The sequence below is a fragment of the Toxorhynchites rutilus genome, chromosome 3, assembly GCF_029784135.1.
Source record: "Toxorhynchites rutilus septentrionalis strain SRP chromosome 3, ASM2978413v1, whole genome shotgun sequence".
Taxonomy (NCBI): domain Eukaryota; kingdom Metazoa; phylum Arthropoda; class Insecta; order Diptera; family Culicidae; genus Toxorhynchites; species Toxorhynchites rutilus.
Window position 1 is genome coordinate 268,930,239 of NC_073746.1, and position 24,234 is coordinate 268,954,472.

Genomic DNA, 24,234 nt, shown 5'->3' on the forward strand with positions numbered 1-24,234 from the left:
CCGTCGCAGCGTTAACGCGTATGTTAGTGTGTTGTAGTTGCTGTTCCAAGCTCGAACCACGTGCGTTGATGTTTCTGAGCTCCACACGAGCCGGGAGTGCAAAAAGTGCATTTTTACCCTAGCAAAACAGAGCAAGTTGCAGGCTCAGACCCGAACGACCTCAGTTGGGAGAGTGGCTTGGTCTAGCGTGGCTTCCACCAGTGAGAGTGAGAGTTCCAGAAGACCTCAAACACGCGCACCTTATTTGGGGGCAATTATAAAAGTGTTATTCCGCATATTGGCGTCCCTTAGTACTACATGGACTGTTGATACAGAATGAAGTGGATTATTGTGGTATGTTAATAAATGTTTTGTTTTGTTTGCATGGTAATTCAGCAAGTATTCGCGGACACTTTTAAAAGTGTATCGAAAAGAAAAAAACTATTCATGTCCCATCTTGTGCTTGAATGCCGAAGACTTGTTTCTGTGTATTACCTAGTTACGTGAAGTGAAATGTTTGTGGTGTAGGCAGATGCGAAATGCAGATATTTTGCACGCACAGGAAAACTGTTGCGTCACTTGCAACAGCAGACGTAAACAGAGTGACGAAGGATTACAATTACGGAGAACTTTTCAATGGACACGAGATGCGCGATTATTGACGTATATTTTGAAAAGTTTCATCGCGCGATCTGATGGCATAATGAAGTTATAAATGTGATGGATTTGGGTTGTGATACGTGACACAATAACGAATAAGGACAACTTAACCGGATAACTTTCCCCGTTAGTGTTGCTAGGATCTAATGAATCGAAACGTGCAGTCTAACCGTTATCTAATGTCGTGCTAATGACTCATGAGTGTACTCAACGCACTTTTTCACCACTATAAAATAATTATATTTTGAGAGAGTGGAAATCATACTACCGTTAAATAAGTAATTTAACCATCTTACGAATAGCCGAAAAGATCTTAGCACAGTGACAGTATAAAAATATTAACCAGGTGTTATTTAACGGTTCCCACGATTGGCGGGAAAATCGTTATTTTACGTCATTACGCGCGACACAACAAAATGACCCACCGTAGTTAACTGTTATCATCTCACTTGATTCAACTAGTCTGAGTCATTTCAATTTTTTTATGCATCGACCACTTTTCATTACTTTGATTCTTTCATTTGTGAACTAGAGAGTGCTTCTATTATGCGGCGATTCCATTTGGACAGAAATCTTGTTCATTTTTTCGCATTATCTGGATAAACGTGTTGGCGAAACCTTTACTGGTCCGGCGTACACACAATGCCTCTACTATGCACATACTCATAGGTTCTCGTCCGGTCAGAAACGTTTGTCTTCCATGCAAGACATCCGTTTGATACATTTAGTACAGAGTGACAGCACACTACGCACTAGAAGAGAAAAAACTACGATAATTACACATTGTTCCGAGGAACATTTGCTGATTCGATGTTTTGAAATCGTTGAAAATCGTTCGTTGATGTGATTTTTTCTCGTTCAGATATGAACTGGTTTGTGACTGATGGAACAAGCTTATTTATTAATCAAGCCAAGTTGCATTGAGGCTTCGAAGGAGACGACTTTCTATTACTTGCTGTGTAATATTAGGACGAATGTATTTTATATGGCAATTGAACACCCGAGTCATGCCAGCGACAGACTCATAATGAGCCTAATTATCGTACGCTCAAGTACAACATGAATGTACAGATCCCTCCGTGTGACATTGAAGTAATTTAGGGTAATCGACATTCGCTTGCGTTGCACAGTGTTTCAAATCTAATAGTTGGCAACGATTTAATTTAATTTTTTTTTTGTATTTTGATCTCGAGTAAAAACTGACCAAACGTACCGTTTTTAACGGGATAGTACTGTTATTTCGACCATTTTGGTCTTTTTATCAATTTGTACTGTATCTTAAGCACAAGAAAGAATATTTGTAATAATACCCTGTTGTACATTTTTGAGAAATTTTATAGATTTATTGGGAAACCCATGCCTCAGATTGCTTCTCACCAGAAATTAGTTTGTGAATAGTTAGTTTCGATCATTTATTCGCCTTGTTGAAAGTGGTGATGCATCTGTTATTAAAGGTGCTGTTAAATTTTAAAGTTTTATTAGAGTTCCTCAACATGAAAGGGTAGAAATGTTTTTGACTAGTGAGGTTTAAGGTGTTCTTATGAAATTTAGAGGATTGTATCCAAGAAAAGACCGCGTTGTCGACGTAGGACTAAGGAATTATTCCACTCAATTTGTTTGTTTACCACTTCGACTGGATGGGTTGTAGAAAAGTCGGTGCCATACCGCCTTCAGATTCCTTTCTCAATCACTGTGATAGTTTAGTCGGATGAACATCAGGATTTCGTCATATCCCTATATGAAAACAATAAGTGATTGCGAAACGAAGCTGCTTCAGTCGAAATTTTGACATAGCCCGCACATAACCGGTCCCCGATTCTTGAAGCAATGCGAACAGATCTAAACTGTGTGATTGCTACATAATGCACAATTCTCACGGCACAATTGAAATGCACAGGAATTGAGGAACTCCTGAAAATGTGAAACGAGTAAGAGTTTCAATTAAACAGTCCTAGAGATGGTGACGTACGACGGTATATCTTATCGCCAGATCGAAACAACATACCCGATGTCATGATAACCTTGGCAACAAATGCAGAGATTATTACCGACAAAGTCGATTAAATAAGGCTTGTATAATTTATAATTCGATGCCGATACACAAAACTTATCAGCGACTGTCTTGTTCTTACCAACTGTATGCATGTGAGGCTGGGATTTTTAAATAAAAGTACACATTTAATGTTCTTTAGTGGTCTGAAAATGAAATAGAATCACAGTCATGACCATTAGAAGCTGTAGATTTCTCCCATCTCTTGAGAAATTTATGAATTTATAAAATATTTGCTTTTTTAAAACTAAACCAGTCATCGGAACTTATTCGCACAGTTATGTATGAATTGAGGTGCTGCTAAGCGAGTACGTGTCCCATCGATAAAAAAAAATGAGGGGCTTAGAATGCAAGGGGTGTAAGTGACTTGATCGATTTCTCTCCATCAACTTTTTCTTTAGTTAATAACTCAACTGCAAAAACGTTCCAATGTGAGTTTTCTATAGAATCGGATAGATGAGGTTCTGACCTATCTCCCACATTGTCTAATACAGCTGGAAATGAGTTTGCAGCTAAGTTATGACCAAAAGAGAGAGTCGATGTAGAAAAATCTTACACCCCTTTCATTCTAAGCCCCTCGAATATAGTTGGAAGGAGGTAAGACTGGTTTCATAAGACGCATACAGTTGTTATTCCCAATCAAGTTTCCCTGGCCGGTCTTGCTCGGTGTTTTCGGTGTGCCAAGGCGTTGTCATAAAGAAAAATAACTTTGTGTTGCCTTTTCTGGAACCGATCACGATCAATTGTTTTCGATTACGTTCACTAGTTTTCTTAACGTCGTATCAAATTACACTTCGCTGATCGCAGACAACACACACTTCTTTCCGAAGCGATCTGGCCTAGCGGTCAATGTGGCTGGTTGACCGGGGTCAATATATGATCTTCTGCGTTTGGGATTCTTGAATTCCATCCACTTTTCATGCCCGGTCACGATCCAATGCAGAAACGTATTTCGCAAATGTTCTTACTGTTTTCTTTTTGTCTGTCAATAAAATCATGTTCATCATTTCAAAATATTTCCCATAGCTTTTGAACGTAGGGAAATGATTGATTGATCAAGACTTGCACTGGAAGGGTTGTCCCATTAGCTGTTCGAGAGTTTTCGGGTTGGTTAAAATACACACGTAATGCAGCGATGGATGATCTTTCGAACCATGTTTTTCAAATTTCGAGAAAAAAGATGTTTCATTGAGAAAACTATGTTTCATCAAAACAAGAATAATAAAACTATCCATCCAAAGTCATGTACACCAGTGGTCAGCTAATCACGAACAAAACGAAAGAGTAAGATCCTAACACTCACTGAATAATATCGAGTAGGCCTATAGAATTACCATGGAACTCGCCTTCGCGGATAATCCACACTGCGGATCATCCGCTCGCAGATAATCGTGGTTCTACTGTATAGAAGTCTAAAGATACGATTCAATCGACTAGTGAAGTTTAGTCAGCTCGGCTCTGAACGAGGGATGCTCTTGGTATCCATTAGAGTAAAGTGACCAGATGGTCAGAGGTCTAACGCGGGATACAAAAACACAAAACGTTATGTGAACATAAACCATAGTTTAGCGAGTCTAAACTGATCAGTATTATTTCTTTCTGAGTATCGGCACTCAGTTGTGATTTCTCGGTGGTTTAGATTTTGTTTACGCCCGAAAATCACTCGCTCAATCAGAGCACTTACACCTGGCAAGCACGATTCAAATTCTACAATTTTCTTCAAATTACCGAATGGAATGCTCGAAAATTCCAATTCAGTTTTCATCGATTTTAGTGTTAACGTTAAAAAATGCATTAAATAATTAATTTGCATAATGCATTAAAAAAATGGACTAATTTCGGATGTCGATGAAAGATAATTTATAGGAACAATTTTTTTTTACGTTTATTAAGTCTGTAACAAAAATGATTCAAGGCTGTTGATTCGCAGCAGCAGCACTGTCAAGTAACTTGATGATTTTTCCATACTGCAAGCTCCACCCCACAGCGAAGGAGTTGGGCATCCTGAGGCGTTTTGTGTCCGCCAGGTATAGCCGATCTGGTATTTACAATATCATCTCTTTGACGCTCCTTAAGCCGGGGGATCGAAGCATCCGGCCAAACGGTGGAGAAGAATCTGGCCAAAATGGACATTTTTATGCGGAAGCGTCAGACGAGACCGGCTGTATCTGAACAGCAGGCAATCACCCAGAAGAAGTAGCTTGAGGTGCTGGTGAAAAACCTCTTTACGGCGAAATAAGTGGAAAACTTCTTTTCGTACTCATAATGAAAGACGAGACGTACTTAATGCTAGAATTCAACGAATGGCAGGGGACCGGATACTTTACGTTCCCCAGGTAAGCGATTAGGTCGAATATATCATTCACATCAAGTTCTCGAAGAAGGTCCTTCTCTGGCAGACGTGAAGGAAATGTCCAAGCCGCTCTTCTTTCGAGTCATATGGTGAACGGGAAGATATATAGTACGAAGTGCTTGCCGGAGTTAGTCCCTGCGGATCAATAGGGGACTTCTATAAAAATCATTTTCTTCCAGTTGACACTCTCTAAACAAAAAGCCTAATGTCCGTGCGATGAAACCAGCTCTACGTATTAATCTTTGGATGCATTGGAAGCGCTCTTGAACAGTCTGCCAAATAAAAGTTTGTTTTGAGTTTCACCAATTTAAGAAAATCAAAAATCTTGGGACGCAATGTGCAAGACATAGACAATGTGATTGCGCGGTGATTTAAATAGTCTCCGAATGCTCTTCCAGATGCATCGCTCAAGCCATAGATTCCGTGGTCGAAATCGATCTATCTGAGTTCTGGTGGTATAGCATCAAGAACGGTGTAACTGTTGTACGATCATTGGAACAAATGGAGTGGAAGTCAAGAGGAATCGAGAATGGTGACGAGATTCTTGCAGGTGGTGCAAAGAGGCGTTTTACCGGTTTGATCCAGTCAGCAGGTTGACGCCATTAAAGTCGCAGCGAATCACTGGAGCTTCTAGAGGCAATTGTTGCCTTTTGGCGTCAGCAATCTTATTCTGTACTCTTATCGCCAGGAATGCCAGAAACGCTATTATTATTGTTTTTGATGTAGTTCGTATATCGTACGAATATTTTCAATATTTCATTCTAATTGCTGGTAAAAGATCGTCGAAAGTGAGTCTTTGCCAGTCTTCCGAAAAACACTTACAAATGTCCACGCGATGTGAAAATACCATGTTTTTGTTTGAACACGAACATGATTTTCGCTAGTGTTGAATGTCTATCCCAAACACAAACAATGATACACAAACAGAAACATGTATAAACAAACACGATGTTTATAATTCAAGAACATCATGTACAAACATACCACCCGTTGTCGCATATTCATTGCTTTCGTTTCGTTTCTTTTCATGCACGAGAGAAAAAATTCCTCCTAAAAAATTTCTTTGTAGAGTATTTTTTTCACAGAAACTAACTAGAAATTTAGTTCGTAATGCAAAAATTACATGACCTCAGGGCTATAAATTCATGCACATTTTGCAAGTCTGATTAAATAACCCATAGCTATTTCCCGTGGAAAGAAAACATTCTCTAAATAGAAAAAAAGCTTTCTATGATTCTTTTTTTCTCCGTGCATGTTGCCAATTGAAGTCTGGGGAACCGAGTGCACAGCGGGGCGACGTCATACAAATACTGCCCAAATAAATAAATACCCATAAATTAGTTTTAGATGCAGTTTCAGGAAAGTTAACACCTATTCTTGGTGTTTTGATGTGGGTAACTAAACATCTCCGCCACGCTCTATTCAATTTTAGTACTCATTCAAAAAGTTAATGATAGCCGATGTTACATAAATTCAATATATATAAATTGATGCGTGGACTAAATTATCATATGTTACTTGGGATGAAAATGCGAGAAAAACTGAACATCATGTTTGAACATCATGTGAAACAAACATATCACATTTTTAAATAACGGTTACCAAAAAATTATGTTTTCTGCAAACATAAAACTACGACAGTAGGGAGAACATTGTTCGTCTCGTACCCAGTGTTTGATGTGAAACACGGAAGACTGGTCTTTGCCACCCACCAAGAACCATTTTCTCGTTGATGAATTCGTGTACACTGCGTACTTTTCTGGATCTCGAACTAGAGCTAGAGTAAGACTTCTTCCATCTTCCAAAACTTGTTCACCAACCCGTAGATTGTGCAGGAATTATTGCATGTGATTTGTGATTGAATTCTTGAACACTAAAAAATCAGAAGTGAGGCACCGGTTACGGCTGAATTCCTTAATCATGTATGTTGTAAAACTTGAAGTACCAACGCTTTTGAATTCTTGAATGCCATTTATATAAACATTTAAACTCAGATTTTCGATGAAATTTGTTCCATATTCATGTTAATTGTAGTAATGTTTCAAATATTTATCAGCGTCGCAAATAGCCGGAAAAGCAAAAAATTCTCTCAGAACCCAGCACAACCATTTGTAATTCTCATGCTTTCCAATCGTTGTGCAACACCAGCCTTTTACATCCACTTTTCACAACCTGGGGCAATACACGATCTATCTCTGGTTCGACATAATCGATAAACAACTATGCATGCTTCGAGCGTGTACCGCCGCATCCTCGTACCATCATGATTATCCATCCAACAATTCCCATATAATGCAAAGCGTCAACCGGTTGTGTTTGTTGATAATATCTTAATCTGAAAGAAGTTCGCAAGACGTGCATGTAGTTTTTTTCCCCGTGCCAAATCGTAAATGTTCCTCGCAAAGAAAGTACGTGCACCCGAAATGTTAAGGTGTACACTGCGGTAGTTAGCAGATAGCTACACCATGTCATGGCGCTACTCTGACATTCCTTATATAATTCAATCAACTTTTACGAAACATATTATTCACAATTATCAGAGCTAATCATGCTATTGAATAGAGCAGCCGTGATTAATCGACATCCTGGTGTAATGATAGCGCGCTACAGCACCTGACGAAAAAGATGTGTGAAATGTCATTGTAAATAGGGTGACAATCGTGCAGATAATATTTCCACTTCTCACGACCAGAGCACAATACAACAATATGCTTATTATCATTTTCGTTTTCATAGGAATTTTAAATGTCTTCTTTGGTGAGGAACAGGAAAAACCATTAAATGAATTTCAAAGAGAGAACCGTTTTTTCCCAAGAGAAGTGCTCCGATTGCCTTGGCTGCAGGTGGCAATGATTTTCGGCGTTCGTTATTTTTTGCGGCACGCTGATATCGAAAACCTGAACAAAGATTCAGTTGTGCTACACGAAGATCAATATAATCAACTCTCTCAATCTCCTTTACAAGTTCACGCCATCAAACGGTACTTTCGTGAAGCATCTGAAAGTTCACTCGAAAATTGCATTTTAAACCGTCCGAACCGGTGCGATCCGCAATCTCTTCCTGGTGAACTACGTACAGCTCACTAACCCGATGCCAACAAATTGCGCCTGTTGTGAGAATGTGTAGATTGGGTAAATTGAAAAGTTGCATAATCACTCAACCGGTTCATCAGCGGGTTTATTTTTTCTTTCTTATTTTGGATGACACTACCTCAATGCGAAACAAAACTATTTCCTCAAACCATCGTTCACATTTGAATGGCACTCAAAAATGTCTCACACGAATTACGGCTAATCGGAGGGTTATGAGGTAGGTGACTGCTAATGAAACATAACTTACCGACCCAGTAGCAAAAAAAAAAATAAAACAACTTGAAAACAGCGGACGCTGCGTCTCCGATCGGTAGGGGAAAAGGGGGGAATTTGGACCACCTAAGCAAATCGTCTAATATTTTCAAACCAATACGGTCTAAATCAAAAATGTCACATTGTATACTGAGCTACATTTGTTTTCTCTCAACCAACAATGTTAAATCACTATATCAAGCTTCAAACTACCAAATATATCAAGTTGAGCCCTACTTTTTGAGATAAAGGGGTGGTCCAAATCACCCCATATGTCCAACTCACCCCGTGTTACCCTATATGGAAAGGTGTGTGCAGTCGGTTAGAAATATCAAATGTATTTGCGTCCTTCTGATATGCTGCGCTTGCGGGTAAAACAATGTAGTTCAGGTGTGTATGTTAAACCCATACCTGAACCAATTTTTCCGCACTTTTCGGTGATCCACATGCGGTGCACCTTTGGATTATGTAAGGGAAATAATAACGTTGACCGGGTACAGGAAGTGGGTTTTGATTGAGGCTTTTGTTCGCAGCTATCGGATAAACTTTTGATTTGTGGTTTGATGGTTATCTTACTGACCGATTTTCGTATTGGTAGCTGTCTTTGTGCCGAACATTTCGTCGTTAACTGAGTGAACCTCTCCTAATGCACGATATAGTTGTCATTGTATATTCATTAATTTCGATATTAACAGCTTATTACATGCCTATGAGACCCAGTGGTTGTAGGATCCAAAAAATGAAAGCAATAAAAAAAAGTTCACCATGCAATATGACGATTTGTGGCATTGTTTAACTTATTAAACTTCCTCTAACGCTAGTAAAGTTAACGAAGATCACAGATATGTTTAAATGTTTGAAAAATGTTTTTATCAGGATGACCATTGCTGCCACGAAGAAAATTCTTAGAGCCTTCAATACCCTTCAATATCAATTTCATAATATATTCCATGAAAAAATAGCTCTGATTTTGCTAAAAACTCGTATATGAATTCTATTTTGAAAAAAATTAGACACGTTTTTCCCCCTAAGATACAGAATTCAGAAGGGTGATCTGAGACATTGGTTGTTTTGTCAATACGCCTATTTAAAAAAAAAGTACTTTTGATCCACTCATCCAATCTGCGATTTCTTAAATGCAAATGGAAGCATTTCAGTAACTGATTTTTTACATTTTAGACTATGGGTGCCTTCAGTAATAGTAATAGTATCGAGCAAGTTGCACAATATCGTAGGTGGTACGAATTAAGTTGAAAACTAGCCTCCATCCTTTGCTGATGATTATTAACACTAAACCTACCGATGTTTCATGTATATCTATTCCTACCACAGCGGGTCAAGTGACCCTTTATAAATAGTTAGTGAATAAATGGCTCGATTTATATAGTTTTGTTGAGAAACGCATTTCTCCTGTATATTTTGACATTTTGGGATAACAATTATCAGCAAAATATTGAAATTATAATTTTTGACACGCAAAATAGCACTGCAGCTTGGAATGGTTACTATTAGCTCGCTTGGATAGTCAGCAATACAATTATTTCTGATCATTCACTATTCATTCACAAATACAACAAAATATATAAACCAATAGCCAAAAATGTGTAATGCATTTCTGATATCATATGAATGTTGGCAAAGGTCAAATGACCCGTTGCGGTAGTTAGGGCAGATTACATATATTTCTCAGTTAAAAAAAATAACAAGAGAGGAGTAAACACTGAAAAATACATTCGATGTATGTTTTAGGAAAAGTAGTATAGACAAATGATGTTATGACAATGTAATTTGCATGAAAATATTGACTGAATGTTTAAAAAGGGTCATTTGACCCCTCGTGGTAGGTTTAGTGTAAATATTCAACAGTTAAGAATTGTCCTGGCCACGTCCTAGCAACTGCTAAGGAAAGGGAAGGATTGTTAGTTCGACATTTACTCAAGAGAGATGCAGAAAACTCTACAACCACTCATAAATGTCTTGAGGATTTAGGAATGTGTTAGTAGGGAAGGTAAGCCATAGGATACACTCAGCCGGTGTTACTGGCGTAGCTTGTTATTACTAATAATTTAACGTTACCAAATTTCAACTTGCAGAGAAGGATTTTTCATAAGCTTCTGACATCCAAACTTCTGATAAGCTGTCTACGAATAAAAAATCGAAGAATGTTCAATTACTATCACCAAATGCATTTGAACTTTTGCAAATAAACCTAAATTCAAGCTCTGATAGCGAACCAAAAAAACAGAAATTGATTAATAAATTAATATATTGTAAATAAACATCCACAGTGGATGAAGTTTGAAGGAAACAGAGTAATATATTATGTAAATAGCGCAAAATTGGCATAAAAAGTTATGTACCCGAAAAGTCTAGACTCTCAAAACTTGTTTGCGCATATTCCAAACCATGACGTAATAGATAACATTAAGTATTGGTACACAATAATGTATACATTTATGCATTTGAAGCGTTTAGCAGACTTTTTCAATTTAAAACAAACAGTAAATGATTTTACGCGTATTCCAGGCACAGTAAAACTTTAATTGATCATGTTTATTCCAATTTTGATACAGTTTGCTCTGTCACTGATACAAATTTAAAAATAACCGATCATGAGACCTTAGTTATTAATGTAGTAGATAATTTCGTTAATAACGATGATTTTGTGAAATTAAAGTGCTGGAGGAAATAGTCGAAACATGCCGTCTCGAATCTTGTGGTGAGAAGCTTGGATTTTCCATTCGGGACGAGTAATTTAGATGAATCAGCAGCTGTTCTAACTGATGTCTTGAAAACGTGTACAGGTGGAACAATAAATTTCGTTGAACTAATAATGAAAATCATTGGAATATATACACGAACGCACGCAATAGATATTCACAATCTGTTAAGAAAACTCGTTGTGAATATATTCAGAGGAAGATTGATCAGCATCAAAGCAACAGCAAAGAGTTATGGAAAATTTTGAAATCCCTTTTGAAACCTAATAATAGCAAACCGCGATCCATAACTTTTAATGGCACACTTGAACAGTCTGAACAGATAATAGCATCTAAATTTAACGATTATTTTGTCAATAGTGTTTCATTGATCAATCAATCTATTGAATTGGTCGATGAACCTGATGAAATAAAATAGCCGATTAATAGTAATTGTAGTTTTGAAAGTTTTCACCAAATTACATTAAATGAACTTATAACTATTGGCTTTTCTTTAGGAAAAACGGCTGGAGTAGATAGTGTTAATGCTAGAGTTATCCAAGATTGCTTTCATGTTATTGATTACATCTTGCTGGACCTTATCAATAAATCTTTACTAAATGAGCATGTACCTCAGGTGTGGAAGGAATACCTGATAGTCCCTATTCAAAAGGTTGCTGGAACGATTAAAGCCGAAGAGTTTCGTCCCATCAACATGTTGCACACATTAGAGAAAATATTGGAATTAGTTGTTAAAGGCCAGCTGTTGGAATAAAGGGTGTGTCACATCAAATTGCATCACGGAAAAATGCTGTAGAAATTTAATTTTTAGGAATTATATCTTCAGCTTTCGCTTATAATCAGATAAGAGTGTATAGATCACGTTGGCCATGCGTCAATTTTTCGTAAATTTGGAAAAATGTCGTCGAACGAAAAAGAGCGTCGTGAATTAATCCTGCGCACTCATTTCGAAAATCCGGAGTTGTCACATCGGGACATCGGTAAGATGCTGGGAATCGTCCAATCCACGGTCAGCAGAGTACTAAAACGATACTTCGAGAACCTAACCATCCACCGGAAGGTGAAGAACGGCAAAAATGGATGCTCCGTCAGTGAAAAAGATCACAAGCGCGTAGTTAAGCAGTTTAGACGTGATCCGAGAAGTTCGGTGCGGGATGTCGCCAAAAAGCTGAATTTGTCAAGTTCATTCGTTCAGCGGACCAAGCAGCGGGAGGGCCTGCGTACATACAAGGTTCAGAAGGCTCCTAACCGCGACGAAAGGCAAAACATGGTGGGGAAGACGCGAGTCCCGAAGCTGTACACCGAAATGCTGACGAAGCCGCATTGCCTGGTAATGGACGACGAAACCTACGTCAAAGCGGACTTTCGTCAGCTGCCGGGCCTGTTGTTCTTCTCCGCAGAGGCCAAATTCAGCGTTCCGGAGGAGATTCGCAAGCAGAAACTATCCAAGTTTGCCAAAAAGTACATGGTGTGGCAAGCGATCTGCTCTTGCGGAAAGCGGAGCGCCCCCTTCGTGATGACCGGCACGGTAAACGGGCAGGTTTACCTTAAGGAGTGCCTACAGAAGCGCTTACTACCACTATTGAAGCAGCACGAGGACCTGACCATCTTCTGGCCGGATCTCGTTTCGTGCCACTATTCAAAGGACGTGTTGGAGTGGTACGAAGCCAACGGGGTCACCATCGTGCCAAAGGAAATGAACCCGCCCCAACGCGCAGGAGCTTCGCCCAATAGAGAAATATTGGGCGATTGTGAGGCAGGCCCTCCGGAAGAACCCAAAAGTTGTCAAATCGGAGGCGGACTTCAAGAGAAAATGGATTTCTGTTCAAAAAAACTACAACCGGACGTTGTACAGAACCTTATGGACGGGGTGAAGAGGAAGGTGCGAGCATACGGGCTTGGGCTCGAAGTATGAATAAAAAGAAAATGCCAAAAGTTGTTTAATAGTTTTTATTTTACTGTCTAAAATTTTTAAAGGATCGGTCTACTGGGCGAATTTCTACAGCGTTTTTTCCGTGATGCAATTTGATGTGACACACCCTTTATTTAAATCATAACACTTTGCTAATACCAGAACAATCGGGATATCGGGAAGGTCATTCCTGTGAAACCGCATTGAACTTGGTGTTAGTAAAATGAAAAGATAATTTAGAATGTAAAGAGACCATCATTGCTGTTTTCTTGGATCTAAAACGCGCTCTCGAGACAATTTCTAGGCCCTTGTTGTTGAACACGATTAAGCACTTTGGAGTTACGAGTACTGCATATAAATGGTTTGAAAGCTATTTGTATGACAGAACTCAAAGAACTACTTTTAACGATTTCATTTCCAGCCCCATAGGGAATAATCTTGGAGTACCTCAGGGAAGTGTATTAAGGCCCATTTTATTTATTATGTACATTAATGACATGCGACGAGTTTTACGATTTTGTGATATTAATCTTTTTGCAGATGATACTGTATTATCCATTGCAGCTAATGATTTAAATCAGGTCGCGTCACATTTAAATGGAGATTTGCATTCTTTAAGTAGATGGTTGAAGTATAAGCAATTAAAATTCAACATAAGTAAAACTAAATATATGGTAATCTCGCGAATTCATTCAAATGAAAACGTCTCTATTGTTATTGATGATGAGACTATTGATCGCGTTCGGGAAATTAAATATCTTGGCGTGATTATTGATGACAAACTCAAGTTCAACACTCACATTGACAATGTCATCAAGAAAATTGCCAAGAAGTATGGAATCTTATTCCGATTGAAAAACGATTTAACTATTTGCAGCAAAATGCAGCTATACAAATCAATCATTTCTCCTCATTTAGACTTTTGCTCTTCCATTTTATTTCTGGCCAATGAAACACAAATATCGAGATTACAGCTCTGCAATGGTTATCCGTGAAGCGAAGGATTGTTTATTTAACTATGGTGTTCATTTTCAAAGTAGTTAAAGGTTTGCTGCCTCGATATTTGTGTGATCGAGTTGAAAAAGGAAGTGACTTTCACAGTTATAACACAAGAAACGCGAATGAATTGAGAACACCCAATTTCTTGACATGTGCTTCTCAAAATTTGTTGTATTTTAAAGGTATAAATGTGTTCAACTTGATGCCAAGACATATTAAACGTGCAACAACACTTACAGAATTTAAGAGGCACTGTATTTCACACGTGAAAGCTGTGTTTCATTAATAGCCGACCGATATATTTTTAAATTTTATGACGAAGATTGTTACTGACGAAGTTTTATACGAACGGATAATTTAATGTGGAATTTTTTTTGCAGTTTGTTTTTAATATTTTCAATTAACCTGACGAAGTTTTTTTTGAACGGATTATATTATGCAAACTACTTAATTTTTTAAATTATCTTTTTTTAATTTGTATTTATCTCCTCTCTATCATGTCCGTCATGATCCTGGTGATGATGGATTATTTTTATTTTTATTTTGTTGTTTTATATTATATTAGTTAAAAAAATATAAAACAAGTCTACATAAGTTTGAGCGTCGCGCGCATAACACAGATATAAAGGATATTAAATTGAAAGTTTTCTAAGTGCCGGTCTAGAAATTTTTGTTAAGGAAATTTTCTCGATTTCTCTGGATGAGGATATTCATAGCCAATCCAATACAAGGCTGGCGGTTGGGCTTGTGCTCTGGTGGACCACTCGGCTGCAAGGGCTTCGTCGGGACCGTATCGGCTCTGTGGGGGACATGACTGAGTATTGGCTTGTCAATTGACATTGCAATTTTTTGAACTTATATCTGTAAATAAAATCGGTTCGTTGTTTTTTGTTTGCCTAACTGATTTCAATGCTGAAAAAAAATATAACTAAATTATCTTTTAGATAACTCGTCTTGCTCAAATCTCTGTATGGGAAGGTGGCTTGACCATCATCATCATCATCATTTTTATAATTTAATATGTAAAAGTGACATATGTGCAATACTTGCTTGGTAATTACTGTGCGTGATGCATTAATCCTTTGCGGTCGGAATTAATTTCATTTGAAAGAAATCATCTTTATTTTTTATTTTTTTATATTTTGTTTATACCGAGTATCGTCTCCTATTATTCAAATAACTCTGTATACATTCGTGAAAAAATTTACTAGACATTAAAATTCGTTTAGAAAAAAAAACCTAAACTATTATTTCGTCGAACAAAGTATTTAGTATGATTCCTTCCTTCGGTGACTGAGAGCACACAAACGACCGCAAAGGGTTAAACTCTATGATTACCTTCAACAAAATTATGTATTTCAATACCTCCTAAAACTTTGATGTGGAGATGACATAATGTGTTTTGGCAGAACCTTACTTAAAAAACTAGTTTTAAAGAACTCTTCCCAGAAAAAAACAGTCAAAAAATAGAAATTATATATCTTCACCAATGTTTTGTGAAATTTAAGGCTCTACAATTTTGCTGAAGACAGAACTCAACAATCTCGTAATTAAAAAGAGATAGTTTAGCTAAGCTTTATTCTAACTTAGTACGAATTGAAATGAAAATTCTAATTATTTTTAATTTTAATTTTGATTTTAATTGAAAATAGTTAGACATTTTCCTTTTAATTTTTTTTAGGATTTATATACTGAACAATTTAATAACTATTTTTAATTTTAATTTAAAGAATTAGACATTTTCTTTTTTCTTTTGTTAGGAATAATATTCTGAACAATTTTCCTGAAAACATCCATTACCTTAAATGTAATATGGGACGAGAAAATTTCTTTGACCGAAGTGTAGAGACCAAAGAAACCCTTGCTTTTTATACGATTTTTGAACAGATGAAACTTTTTTACATAACATAGCTTTTCATTCAGAAATGAAAATCTAAAAATTTCAACAGAAGTGTATGAGCCTGTACCTAAGGGCACGAACAAAAGCTTGGGACTGTGGTTGTTCGAATGAAATGTTTTTGAATTTAGTTCTATTAATTGTTCAGAAATTCGTGGATTTAACAATTTTTTCGTTTCCATTTTTCAAACATGTTGTAAGAAATGAAGTGATAGAAAGGTGCCGGGACCATTAGCCAAAGAACAAAGTATTGCTAAGTGGATTTGGTGAAGTGAATCCTTCACTTTCACAAACCTTTGTAATTCAAAGGAAAAGATATATGGGAAGCATGTGATTAGGATCGCGACCCGATCAGCTATCACGAATTGGTACATATGTCTCCTAAAACATTAAACCAGCAATTAGTTTATTTCATTCAGAGCAAAATTATCCACATTACTAAACAATGAGTTCGACAAATGTTATTCTTGATCATCTATAGGGGAACTGGAGGGAATGTGGTCACCCAAAGGAACATGCCCATCTCCTGTGTCCACAAACCACTAAAATTCCCGTTCTTCGAAAAATATTGTAGCTCAACTTATTGTAGTTCAAGGTAGTAAGCGGTTTGAAAATAGTACATTTTTCATTATTAGAAAAAATGTTGAAAAATCGAATATTTTTTTAGTGACGAGGTCACCTGTGGGGGGAGCAAAGTGGTCACTCACACATATCACGCTAGAAGAGATAGATTTATGCGTGTTTTCTTGGCCAAATTTGTTTGAATCATTATTGAAATAGTAGGTACATGTATGAAATGAGCTAGGCCTATTCACCTAGAATCGTAATTGACATTTTCTCATACGTACAAAAACATAGTAGGAAACATATAACGTTTTAACATAGTAGTTTTAACGTTAATCCTCCACTGACCACTTTGCCCCCCAAACAACGAAATGCAAAATATGCGAAATAATCACTGATATTGAACGAAATATGTGTTCACCTTCCCTAGAATATGTGAACAGTCGTCCAAACTGATGATTTGTCGCAAATATCAGGCCAAATAAACTAAATTTCTTGTTAGTAGCAAAACTTACACAATTAAGCCAGCGGGGCGTCAGCGTGGAGCGAGCGGGCGTGTTTACTTCTCTCCGGGATCTTTTTAATGCATTGACATTGCTGTGTGCTTTGTAATTATGAAATATGCAAATCTTTTATTCTCCGGAAAATATACAATTCAACGTACCTTCGGGGAATTCCGAAATATCGTCGACCTGAAATTGTTCATACCAGAACCTCGCATTCGCCCGCCGTTCATGCTCTCTTTTTTACTCTTATAAAACACTTTACAACTTCATTTTATAATGTGGTGTAATATTATCACGCTTTTATGCAACAGTACCACTGACTATGCCCTCACCTTTGAAAAAGGTACTTTTATTTGTACATCTGCCAACGCTAGTTTGAGTGTATACAATAGATGCCGTATTCATTCACCTTATGTTTGAAGAGTTTCATGACTTTTGAGTCACCATTTACTTTAGTAAAGCTGTCGCATGTCAAAATATAAATAAAAACAGATAATCTCCTTCATGTCCAAAACTAACAGTTTTTTCGCCGAAAATAAATAAATTATAAAAATTGCACTTTTTTCCGCGTGCACTTTATTCCATGTGCTCTTTTTTCCATAGCGCTTTCTACTCTGCCTATGATATTTCCCTAGTGATTTTATTCGGTTACACATCTCCACAAACGATAACTTTGAGTGTCATAAAGATGAAATATGTGAGTGGTGAAAGGAGTAGAGGAGGTAGGAGTAATACGGACATGTTTAGAAGAACTTCAATTATATCTTTGGACACTCATGTTTCCCAAAACTTTAATGCAATTTCTTGCAATTCAATATACTGTTTTTCGACCTAATTGGCCAAATATTTTACAAAATAGTGTTTTTCAATGTTTTTACTGAAATTAAAACAGACCGAAAATTACAACATTTTTTTTATGCGATAATATGGGGGGGAATTAACAGGTTCATAATATACGAAGCGTAGAGGTTTATCGCTCGTGAGGGGAATAATTTTATTCAACCAAGGGCTGAACTCAAACCGTTAAACGATGAAAATAATTCGATTTTTCATCGTTCAACGGTTTGAGTCCATCTAGAAGTGATATTGTGCTTTTCAGCAATGTAAACGGACAGACTCTGAACTATTTTGCTATTTTTACATTTTGGTTCCAGTCAACTTCTAAACATTCCACTTTTTGGCGATTTGATTCCCGTTTTTAAAAGCAGGACATCCCTTAGGAGTAGATTAAACAGACTTCTCATAGCCCATCTCACTCCCACTGGCAACTGTCCATTTTACCCCACCAGTACAATCATTTCAATAATTTAAATTTTCCACTCACAAATGAATTTACTTTTCCGTACATACCTAATATCGCTTCTCTGTTAACTCACAAACCGAAATATAACCATCAGCGATTTGAATTTTTTGAAACAAACCGAAATATAACCATCAGCTATTTGAATTTTGATATTAAACCACTCAAAATGCTTAATATCGAAGCCGCAAAAATAACATCAACACGCGGAATAATATATGATTTTCGGTTTTTGTTTCCCTTTTCCAGTTTTGATCAGTATTCATTGCTATAGGGTGATTTAAATATTATAGAAAAACACGTAGAAGGTGTTCTAATCAACAGAAATCGGAAATTCAGAATTTTTTTAATTCGTTTATTTTTACAGGCTCAGTTACTTAAGTTTAAAGGAGCCGAATTCTTAAATATAATTTTAAAACTATATATATAAACAATTTTCTTACATCTATGGTTAGTAAGGTGGAAAACCGATTACTCGCGGTGTACTCGAGTTTAGGAGGGTGACATATTTTTAGGAGAAGGATGGGATATAAGGAAATTGTAACAATGTTGATGAACACTCATTTCATAAATCTATTCGTATATCTATAGTGTATTTACATTTCAACTTATTCTACTATTTATAGCAAGGGGACGAATTACCCGCAAAGGAAGGAAAGGAGGGTATAAGGATGTAGGGGCAATCACACACGAAGATCTATAGCTTTAAGGAAAACATATATATGGGACATGTAATCAAGGTCTAACCGAGCCAACACATCTCTCACCGGCACATTGGTTTTATATTCTGTCAGAAGTGGGATTTAGAAATTCAGAATGTAACATATCAAATAAACCACCTGTCCATATTACCCTCACTGTCCGTATTATCCGCAGTTCCCCAGCACTTATTTTTGGATCATGTGCATGCCAAAAACGTTATTTAATAAAATACTGTGGCAGGTTGTGTAGACGTCCACTGCTTAAAATTTGAATTCGGCATCACAAGCAGCAGCGGCATTGTTTCACAGTGAACCATGCATTATTGTTTTGTAACCCATCAACAAAATTACAAACGTTGCAATTTGGGTCTTTCGTTTAGTTAGGTTGAAGTCCATCCCGTGTGAGCAAACATATTTCACAATATGAATTATTCTCTCGCTACCATCCGTGGAAATTTGTAAATTGTTAGCGTCTCTAAAATACTTACACCCCACTAACGAAAACCAATGAACACCCAGCTGAAGGCGAAAATTAACAACCAGTAAATCAACCTCTCAGGGCCACTATAACAAATTTCTATCTCTTAGCCAAAATTTGCATGAATAAGGAGAGCATGTCAAAACACTTAAGTTGGGTGAAAAATAATGGAGTAACCACTGACCTTACGAAGGTACGCACATTGTTCTGCGTTTGTGCAGCGCAACTAAGCGTTCATCGAAACGTTAAGGTGGAGTTCGTTCACAGCAACTTGGGAAGATCGAGGTTTCAAAACGAAGCGTTCGGTTTCACATACCAGTAGACTAATTTAAGGCGAAATTTTAGCGGTTGAAAGCGTGTATATTTATAGCTTTCACATTTACGGTTGATATTGTATTAACCCTTTATAAGGCCGTGGCAACTATATTGTCACTTACAAACATTTTTTTTTCGCTGCACTTGGAATATTATTTCAATATTTGACTTAATCAAAAACTTCTAAAGGTATCTGACAACACTCCAAATTTTTGGGTTGCTAAAAATGTACGATATTGTTTTGGGAGACATTTTTATGCAACAAAACCACGATTTTAGAGCTATGGTTTTCACTGTAAACGTAGTATTTAGGATCTACTTTAGGATCTACAGTTTTTAAATGGTGTAATTGGTGAAAAATTCAAATTTTAATTTTACAGTTTTATTGTTCACTGCACTAGAAATATTGTTTTGAGTTTTACATAACTGAAGGCGCGATAAAGTGAATTTACAAGGCACTGTTTTTGAGGATAACAGGCCGTGGCAACTATATTGCCACCAATGTTTTACTGTTTCAAAAGTAAAATAATTTTTCAAAATATGTGTTCTTCCTCGTGTAAGAATTATGTTCCCCCAAATTGGAGTCGATTCGTTGCCTAGTTTCAACGACTTTATAAAGGGTTAAAAAATGTTAGGACAATCAATCAATAATTATAATTATTTTATAATTGCTGACCATAAAATAGAACACAAAATACTTTTTGCTATCAACGCAAAAATCTCAAACCGGTCTTGGACGGTTCCTGGTACTAAGTAAACTAATCTCCTATGTAGATAATGACTGACATTGAACCTTGGTAAACAAATAACCGGAACATATCTTCCAAGTAATGCGAGAGACCGCCAATTTTTTAACCAGTAATTGCGATCGATAACCGTATAGGAGGATCAATAGGAGTCCTAAAATTATACGACAACCATATACCTTTAATTGACAACAAATAGCTGTTCAGATTGCCGTCATATATTTCGCAAAATCATTTACGATACTGTTGCCATTTTCACCTCTTGCGGTGGTTTTTGGTTTCCGCGGTCTCGTGTAATTCGTGTATTAAAACTAGTTGAGCTTGTATGAACAATTTCACACATCCCGACCAGTTAATTACTTCATCGATAAATAGACACAACGCCAGATTTTTTTTCACGATATCCATCAGCCTTGTTTTCAAAACAAAACTTTCCTTTTCCTTCCCAAACATCTTCTCTAACTAGTCGGTCATCGGAGCCGAGTTATTTAACAATTTTTGGCGGATTTCATTTGCGACACGTTTCATTTCGTTCGTTAAATTGATAACGATGCTAACGATGATCATAAATATACAATCAACGATATGAATGAAACATTAACAGCATATGCAGCGAAAAGAAACACTCAACCGTGTAAAAAATTGTCGAACTCATGTGAAGCGACATAATTTGGTTGCCGGCTGTAAAATATTAGGTCGGGGAAAAAGTAATCCATTATTTTTGGGTGAAATTCAAAACTATTTTTGATATGCTTCGGATTGTCCGATTTGGGGCAAATATGCACCGTTTTGTTGTAAAATTTGTTGCCATTCTAAAGGTAGACTCATAATGTCTCTATCATAGAAATCTTGGTCCTTAATGGCGAAAAACTCTGGCAATTTTCTCTTTGTCGACCTCCATTGTTAACACCGAGTTACAGGGTGAACTGAATGGAACAAACAAAAAACGGCAAAAGAGTTTTTAGGTGTGGAACCTTTACAACGAGCCTGAATTTGAAATTGCATGATCGATATTACGCGAGATATTGATCACTAAAGCCAGCCACCGAGAAAATAATGGATATAAGCGTAGTTGAACAAGTCGCACAGATACGGTTCGAGGCTAGCATTAACATTTGTGAATTTGGCACCAAATAAACAACTGTTTTCAAATATTTTTTCTAGTTGATGGTGCTAGTGTCTCTTCTGACACTCGGAACTAATGCCGCTGGCGAGAAGAAGCCTGAGAAGAAACCTACGAAAAAGGCATCCTCGGTGAAACCTACCAAAACACCTAAATCCATTGTCGAAGAATTCACCGGCCTGCCACCAGCAGACGTAGACTTCATCAAAGAACTCGATAAACAGTTCAACGAGCACGGGAACAAAATCCGCATCAAGGTTGAACGAGAAAACAGTACCAACCTGAAAAATACTAAGAGAACTATTGACGGCGAAGTCGGGTAAGGTTTTATGAGCGAATATTCGGGTGCATCGTTAATAACTGTGTTCTTCTTTTAGATATGGTCACTACAACAACCAACCCGAGGGCGGGTATCATTTTTCCAAACCGAAATACATGTTATACCCTTCAGCACAGCACAGCCTTCCTATGAAAACAACGCACGTGACAGATGAAACCGTCACCGAACTAGAAATCACACCTTCTCACGGCTACGAACTGAGACCTGCCGAAGATGTATATCAAATAAATCCTAACGGTCGCTATAATGTGGCAACACATGAACAGCAATATTATCATCAGCAACAACAACAACATCACCATCAACAACAACAACAGCTATATGCTCATCAACAGCAACAACAGCACGAGGAAAGTCCCACAATTGTGTTGAGAATTCCCGGCCCTGCAAAATATGCCCAACATCTGCAAGCTCTGCTGCAGCAATATTTGGAAATTCGAGCAGCTCAACTGTACAGGGAAATACAAGAACAGGAATATCAACAGCAGCAACATGCTATTCAACTGCAACAACAGCAGCTAGTTCATCAGCAACAGCAACATCATCAACAGCAGCGTTATCGTCATCACCATCGTAATCACCATCACCAGCAGCAGCCCCAGCAGGCACAAGCGACAAGATATAGCCAGCCTGACCCATATCACCATACTTACATTCCAGTACATGAAAATTACTACGAATCACCGAAGAGCCGCCCGACCCAACCTGCCTACCGTAAACCTGGACCAACACATGTCGCTTATCATAGCTCTCCAGAGCCAGAGCATTCCGCCTACCAGTACGAGACATACCATCAGCATCAGCACCCCCAGCAGCACCAAACTCAGGTTCAATACCAGTACGTAAACCAGCAAGAACCCACAGCTCACGAGGAAGAACCCCAGCCATACGTTTACGAGAAGCCATCAATTAATTTCGTCACTCCCATCCCCGGACAAGAGCATCATCAAGAGCAGTACCAACAACCCCCGAAATATCCCAATTTTGCCGAATATCATGCCCAACACCGACCTCCCCATCAAGAAGCGGAGGAATACCTCCCAGAACCGAAACTAGTTGAAAATTATCCCAGTGACAAACACACCCGTGTAATCTACACCTCCCAGGAGGTAAAGGCACACCTTCAGCAGCAAGCATCTCAAGAGCCTTCGGGCGACTACGAGGGTCCCCATCAGATTCAAGAGCAACCAGACGACCATGATCAGCCACAGTACATATACCAGGCAGTCTTCCCCTCCCAGCTTCCCTACATAGAGAACAAAGCGTTCGTCGAGAACGTTACGCCGCAGCCGGGCAACGACTTGCACGGTCACAGTTCATCGGTGGCACCCGATGCCGAACCCCATTACAATAACGAACAGATCATAGCGATTACCCAGAAGCCCAAACACATATTCATCCACGCGGCAAACTCCCCACGGCCAAACGGAGGGGGTCACCGTACACATTCGACCAGATCCGCTGCCAATAAGGGTGCCGCCAGTAATCAAGGATCGGGCAAGGGATCCACTAAGCGGGACGCCCCATACACCGAGGAACAATTCAGAAAGGTCAACAAAATGGTGCATCGAATGAAGAAGAAGAGTCAAGGTGCAACAACGACACCGGAGAGCCAGACGAGTGCGAAAAGCAATCAGTAATAGCATAGGAGCCACATTGTACTTCCATTGTATGTAGTCTCCCCCCTACCCAGTGTTTATTTTTGTTTTTTGTTGTATATGTTAAGTTTTAGAAGCTGTTATTTAAATTGTTAGTTCATAATACCGTAAAAAGGATTATCAGAGTACGAGACGAAACTCCAGACGTTAGCGGAGTAACTCGATTTATCGCATTTTGTGTCGATGACAAAATACCAATGGATTGTTATGATTCAATTCCGCAAGACCAGAACGTAAAATCTCATTTTCATTATAGTCAATTGAAACATTTATGATTAAGAAACGATGTAGGAAATTTACAAGAAATTGAAATAAAAAAATATCGTAATGTTAGCTGTTGGGTAAATCATATACTACGATGCCAATCTCAACATGTTCGAAAACATGATATGTAACCAGAAACTAGCTTCCCAAAATCTATTCAAGTTGCTGATTTGACACAAAACACAAAATTTTTTCAACTTAGATTTGACGTATTTCTTTTTTGAAAACCCTTTTTTATTTTGATTTTGAAGTTTGCTCTTCAGCTCTCGGAATGGTGTCCAAGCAAGAGGAGTAACGCTTGGAAATTCTTGTTCGTGCAATGCGA

The 24,234-nt window shown here is 37.8% G+C and overlaps 1 protein-coding gene across 2 annotated transcripts; it reads left to right on the forward strand.

The window, feature by feature from the left end:
- LOC129777433 (alpha-protein kinase 1-like) lies at nucleotides 1-23,932 on the forward strand. 2 transcript variants are annotated; one of them, XM_055783690.1, is made up of 3 exons: nucleotides 1-333; nucleotides 21,689-21,966; nucleotides 22,025-23,932. In XM_055783690.1, the coding sequence occupies exons 1-3, from the start codon at nucleotides 316-318 to the stop codon at nucleotides 23,625-23,627; spliced, it is 1,899 nt and encodes a 632-aa protein (XP_055639665.1). In that variant the 5' UTR covers nucleotides 1-315; the 3' UTR covers nucleotides 23,628-23,932. The 2 variants fall into 2 exon arrangements, with proteins under 2 accessions (XP_055639665.1, XP_055639667.1); XM_055783692.1 differs by lacking the exon at nucleotides 1-333 and adding an exon at nucleotides 643-765.
- The last annotated feature ends 302 nt before the right edge of the window (nucleotides 23,933-24,234 follow it).